The following is a 6,210-nucleotide window of genomic DNA, read 5'->3' as shown; positions in this document are numbered from 1 at the left end:
ATAATATGGTACTGGCACAGAAATAGAAATATAGATCAGTGTAAAAGGATAGCAAACCCAGAGATAAACCCACGCATATATGGTCACCTTATCTTTGATAAAGGAGGCAAGAATATACAATGGACAAAAGACAGCCTCTTCAATATGTGGTGCTGGGAAAACTGGACAGCTACAGGTAAAAGTATGAAATTAGAACACTCCCTAACACCATATACAAAAATAAACTCAAAATGGATTAAAGACCTGAAATGTAAGGGCAGACACTAAAACTCTTAGAGGAAAACATAGGCAGAACAATCAATGACATAAATCACAGCAAGATCTTTTTTGACCCACCTCCTAGAGAAATGGAAATAAAAACAAAAATAAACAAATGGGACCTAATGAAACTTCAAAGCTCTTGCACAGCAAAGGAAACCATAAACAAGTCGAAGAGACAACCCTCAGAATGGGAGAAAATATTTGCTAATGAAGCAACTGACAAGGATTAATCTCCAAAATTATAAAAGCAGGTCATGCAGCTCAATATCAAAAAAACAAACAACCCAACCCCAAAAATGGGCAGAAGACCTAAATAGACATTTCTCCAAGAAGATATACAGATTGCCAATAAACACATGAAGGATGCTCAACATCACTAATCATTAGAGAAATGCAAATCAAAACTGCAATGAGGTATCACCTCACGCTGGTCAGAATGGCCATTATCAAAAAATCTACAAACAATAAATGCTAGAGAGGGTGTGGAGAAAAGGGAATCCTCCTGCACTGTTGGAGGGAATGTAAATTGATACAGCCACTATGGAGAACAGTATGGAGGTCCCTTAAAAACTATAAATAGAACTACCATATGACCCAGCAATCCCACTCCTGGGCATATACCCTGAGAAAACCATAATTCAAAAAGAGACATGTACCACAATGTTCACTGCAGCACTGTTTACAATAGCCAGGACATGGAAGCAACCAAGTGTCGATCAACAGATGAATGGATAAAGAAGATGTGGCACATATGTACAATGGAATATTACTCAGCCATAAAAAGAAATGAAATTGAGTTATTTTTTAGTGAGGTGGATGGACCTAGAGTCTGTCGTACAGAGTGAAGTAAGTCAGAAAAAGCAAACAAATACCGTATGCTAACACATACATATGGAATCTTAAAAAAAGAAAGAAAGAAAGAAAAAAGGGTTCTGATGAACCTAGGAGCAGGACAGGAAAAAAGGCACAGATGTAGAGAATGGACTTGTGGACACAGGGAGGGGGAAGCATAAGCTGGGACGAAGTGAGAGCATAGCATTGACATATATACACTACCAAATATTAAATAGATAGCTAGTGGGAAGCAGCTGCATAGCACAGGGAGATCAGCTCGGTGCTTTGTGACCACCTAGAGGGGTGGGATAGGGAGGCTGGGAGGGAGACGTACGCAAGAGGGGATATGGGGATATATGTATACATATAGCTGATTCACTTTGTTATACAGTAGAATCTAACACAACATTGTAAAGCAATTATACTCCAATAAAGATGTAAAAAATAAAATTAAAAAAAAGAATAAACTGCTGACAATGTGACAAAGGTAAATTTCATGGGTACTGTATTAAGTGAAAACACCAGACACAAGAGGGCATACTGTGTGGTTCTATTTCTCTGAACAGGAAAAACAGATTTATGGTGATAGAAGTCAGAATACTGGTTACCTCTGATGATGGGGTTTATTGACTGGGCTAGGGCCCAAGGGAAACTTCCAGGGAGATAAAATATTTTATATTTGATGTGGCTTGTATAGACGTATATAAAATTCATTAAGGTATACACTAAAACTTATGAAATTTTACCTAAGTTTTTCCTCAATTAAAGAACTTTAAAACACAAAAATAGAATCATGTGAGTACAGATTAAAATGGAGAATGGCCCCCTGGGGTGAAGCTCTGTAGAGAGAGCCAGACTCTGTCACTTACCACCTTGCATACCTCTGTAAACTCACCTCAACTTTCCAGGCCTCAGTTTCCTCATCTGTGAATTGGGGATAATAACAAGTACCTTCCTGAAAGTCTGTGAGGACTAAATAACCTAAAAGATGCGAAGTTTAGGGTAGTAGCTACTATCTAGTAATAATAAGCACTAAATAATTATTTGCTAGTATGATGATGAATGGTTGAATATTCATTGCTAGGGAGAAAGATGGTCACTATAAGAATAAAAGGAACAATTATCTGGAAACTTATAAAATGTCAAAAATCTTTTCATTTAATTCCATTTCTTCAGAATATATGAAACTTAAAATTGACAGAATTACAAGACTTATTCAGTAATCCATACTTAGGGTGGGAGAGTTTAATGTAGCTTTCTCAGTATATGATAGATCAGAAACTGCTAAGGACTGAATGTTCGTGCTCCCCAAAATTCACATGCTGAAGCCTCAGCCCCAAGAGGCCGGTATTAAGAGGTGGGGCCCTTGGGAGGTAACTAGGTCATGGGGATGCAGCCTTCATGAATGGGATCAGTGCCCTTATTTATATAGAGACCCCAGAGAGCTCTCTTGCTCCCCTTCTGCCACAAGAGGACACAGTGAGAATATGGCCATCCTATGAACCAGGAAGTGGGCCCTCACCAGACGTCAAATCTACCAGCCTTGATCTTGGACTTCCAGCCTCCAGGACTGTGAGAAATGAATTTCTGTTGTTTATTAGTTACCCAGTCAACAGTATTTTTGTTATAGCAGCCTGAGCTAAGACAGAGACCAATATTTTAAAATGTGTAAAAGACTTTTAAACACAAATAATATGCTCCATCTAGTGAATATATGTAGAATACATTGATTTCAACTACCCACGAAGCATTTATAAAAATTGACCATATACTAAGTGCATCAGTTAGAGACTGCATTCAGCCATAATAAACCCATCCCTGCCTTCCCCCAGACTCCCCCGCAAAAAAGACAATGTCATGTACCAGTAAGAAGTACATCTTATTCATGTAACAGAATGTCCAGAAATAAACAATCCAGGGCTGGTACAGCCATACAAGGACACCAACTGGGGAACCAGGATGGTTGTGACTTCTGGCCACACTCTCTTTAGCCTGTGGCTTTCACCCTCATGGTCACAGGATGGCTCCTCTAGCCCTGGACATGGTGTCTGCTTGTACAGAAGAAGGAGAGGGATCTGGCTAAATGAAACCACTCCTTTGCAACACCTTTCCCAGGACTCACACCCAGTGATGTCTCATACTGGCCAGGACTGGAGGATGTGGCCTCGCCTGGCAGCAAGAAGGACAGGAAGATGGAGGTGTTTTAATAGTGCACATTCCCTGATGGTGTTGTGGTTTGAATGATGCCCCCACAAAAGATATGTCCACCTGGCAACTATGGATGTGATCTGATTTGGAAAAGGGTCTTTGCAGATGTAATTAAAGATCTCGAGATGAGACCATCCTGGATATCTGGGTGGACCCTAAATCCAATGACAAGTGTCCTTATAAGAGACAGAAGAGGAGAAGACACAGACACACAGAGGAGAAGCCCATTTGAAAATGGAGGCAGCGATGGAAGAGATGCTGCCACAAGGCAAGGAACACCTGGAGCCACCAAAAGTTGGAAGAGGCAAGGAAGGAACCTCCCCTAGAGCATTTAGAGGGAGTGTGGTCCTGCAGACACTTTGATTTCAACTTCTGCCCTCCAGAACTGTGAAAGAATAAAATTCTGTTGTTTTAAGCCACAAAAAAAAAATAGTGCACAGTCCCAATCTGAACAACAACAAAAAAACCTAAGTGCTTTTGTAAGCAAGAAGGGGCAATTTTGGTAGGCAACTAACAGGACGTGCCACACTAGACCTAAAAGCAAATCTCCACAAATACTTAACATTCAACAACATAAAGACCACACACCCTGCTAAGAGTGTAATTAAATTAGAAACCAACAACAAAAAGGCAACTAAAAAGAAACACCCATATATATGCAGGAACTTTCCAGGACGACAGAAACAGTCTATATCCTGAGTATTGATTACATACAAATATACATCTGTCAAACTCATCCAAATGTACACTTAAGATTTATGCATTTCACTGCAGTTATACCTCTATAAAAATATACCCACGTACTTTTATTTAAAAACCTAATTCCATTTAACTCGTGTGTCAAAGAGTAAGTGGTAAAAGGAACTAAGACAATATGGAGAATTAAACCAAAATGAAAATATTATACATCAAAACATGGGATGTTGCTTAACGAGTACTATAAGAGATGATCACAGCTTTGGATGTTTATGTTTTTACAAATTGGAAGTTAATCAGCATGGGGCCCACCGTACGCAAGAGACACTGATAAAGGCAGGCCGCCAGTCCTGACGTTTTCTCTCCTGGCATGAGTCCTTTTATGCACAGTAAGTGAAGAGCTGTGCCTGAAGGCTTTCTCACACTGATTACATTCATAGGGTCTCCCTGCAGTGTGGGTTCTCACATGTACGATAAGGTGTGAAGACTGGCCAAAGGCTCGCCCACACTCCTGACACGCGTAGGGCTTCTTGCCGGTGTGGGTCCTCGAGTGTTTCCTGAGGGATGAGGGCTCACTGAAGGCTCGCCCACACTCCTGACATGCGTAGGGCTTCTCTCCCGTGTGGGTCCGCATGTGACTCTTAAGGGTTGAGAGACGACTCAAGACCTGCCCACATGTGGCGCACTCATAAAGCTTCTCCCCTGTGTGGATCCTCTTATGTACGTTCAGGTGAGTGCTTGTCCGGAAGGGCTTCCCACACTGGTTACATTCATACGGTTTCTCTCTGGTGTGGGTCCGCAGGTGTGTCTTCAGCGATGAGTGTTCCCTGAAGGCTTTCCCGCACTGGCCGCATTCAAAAGGCTTCTCTCCGGTGTGAGTTCTCACGTGGCTCCTCAGAGAGGACGGCTGGTTGAAAGCTTTCCCACAGTCCTTACATTCGTAGGGCTTCTCGCCCGTGTGGTTTCTCTGGTGCAAGATCAGGTTAAAGTTCCTCGTGAAGGTTTTCCCACACTGACTGCACTCGAAGGGTTTCTCTCCAGTGTGAGTTCTCATGTGCCGCCGCAGATTCGAGGAATACTTGAAGGCCTGCCTGCACTCCTGACACTCGAAGCACTTCTCCACAGTGTGAGTCTTCTCGTGCCTGATGAGATCGGAGCTGTATCTGAACGATTTTTCACATTTGTTACACGCATAGGTTTTATCCCCGCTATGGATTTTCTCAGGCATGATTAGGTGAGCGGGGTTCCCTCCTGCAGGAATTCTCTGGTACTGAAAAAGTGGTTTGATGCTGTTAAAAGGTTTCCCTAGTACATTGCATTTATAGAGTTTTTCTCCAGTCTGAGGTTGCTCCTGTCAATTGAGGAAAATGGGAAGACCAGAGGCTTTATTGCATTCACAGATATTCTCCCCCAAGTGAACTGAGTGTAGGAAAGAGACATTCCTATAGCTGAAGATTTTACCATTTTAGTGTATCTATACCATTTCTACCCTGAGTTCCTTCAAGCAGATACTCTGCCACAAAGAGCTATCTTTTTCATTACTTTCATGGGGCTTCTTAGATGTAGACTTTTTCTGAATTGTGTAAGACTAAATTAAGTTTTAAATGCTCTACATCTGTGTCAGATTTACGAAAATGGTTAGCTTTGGGAACTGTGTAAAGCCACATCTTGATCTACATTTTGAGTTTTTCCCCAATTCATGACATTCACAGACTCTCTCCCAAGAAACTGCTTTCTCCTAGGTGAGTACCACTTGCCTTGAATCTCTCTCTGGGTTTCTTGTGTTTCTAACCTACAGAACCCCCATACATTTCCTACTGTAGAGGAACAAGAATAATCCCTTTATGCCTTACCCTTTTCGTGCCAATGGATGGAATCTCTGCAAAAATATCTTGGTTAGGAATTGAGTCTTGAGGTTGAAGTTGAGGTTCTGGAATGAATTAAGGGGAGGAAATATTAAGCGCATAGAGAAGGAAACTGGGATCAAGATGACAAAAAAAGCTAGGCATGTGCAGATTTTTTTTTAATACTGATCCTAAATATGGGAAGAAACTATGAATAAGAGGAATGTATCAGAGAGTAAAGGAAAATTTTAAGGTGTTTGGCTATGTGAGGAGTTACATAATCATAGGAACAAGGAATGGAAATAGTAGATAATTTACTAAGAAGGGATTCTATGAAGATTGGGACTGATGTTGAGAGAAAGTATTA

The 6,210-nt window shown here is 41.2% G+C and overlaps 1 protein-coding gene across 1 annotated transcript in view; it reads right to left on the bottom strand.

Annotated features, from left to right (window-relative positions):
- Positions 1-2,778: 2,778 nt before the first annotated feature.
- Positions 2,779-6,210, bottom strand: part of ZNF333 (zinc finger protein 333) — a 37,405-nt gene continuing 33,973 nt past the window's right edge. The window contains exons 11-12 of the mRNA XM_060094061.1: positions 5,853-5,929; positions 2,779-5,350 (exon numbers count right to left, since the gene is read on the bottom strand). Of these exons, the coding sequence (XP_059950044.1) occupies positions 4,292-5,350; positions 5,853-5,929 (1,136 nt within the window). The 3' untranslated portion in view covers positions 2,779-4,291. The remainder of the gene's footprint in view (positions 5,351-5,852; positions 5,930-6,210) is intronic.

Source organism: Mesoplodon densirostris, chromosome 3, assembly GCF_025265405.1.
Source record: "Mesoplodon densirostris isolate mMesDen1 chromosome 3, mMesDen1 primary haplotype, whole genome shotgun sequence".
Lineage (NCBI taxonomy): Eukaryota > Metazoa > Chordata > Mammalia > Artiodactyla > Ziphiidae > Mesoplodon > Mesoplodon densirostris.
Note: the sequence above shows the minus strand (reverse complement) of the source record. Positions and strands in the feature narration are given on the sequence as shown.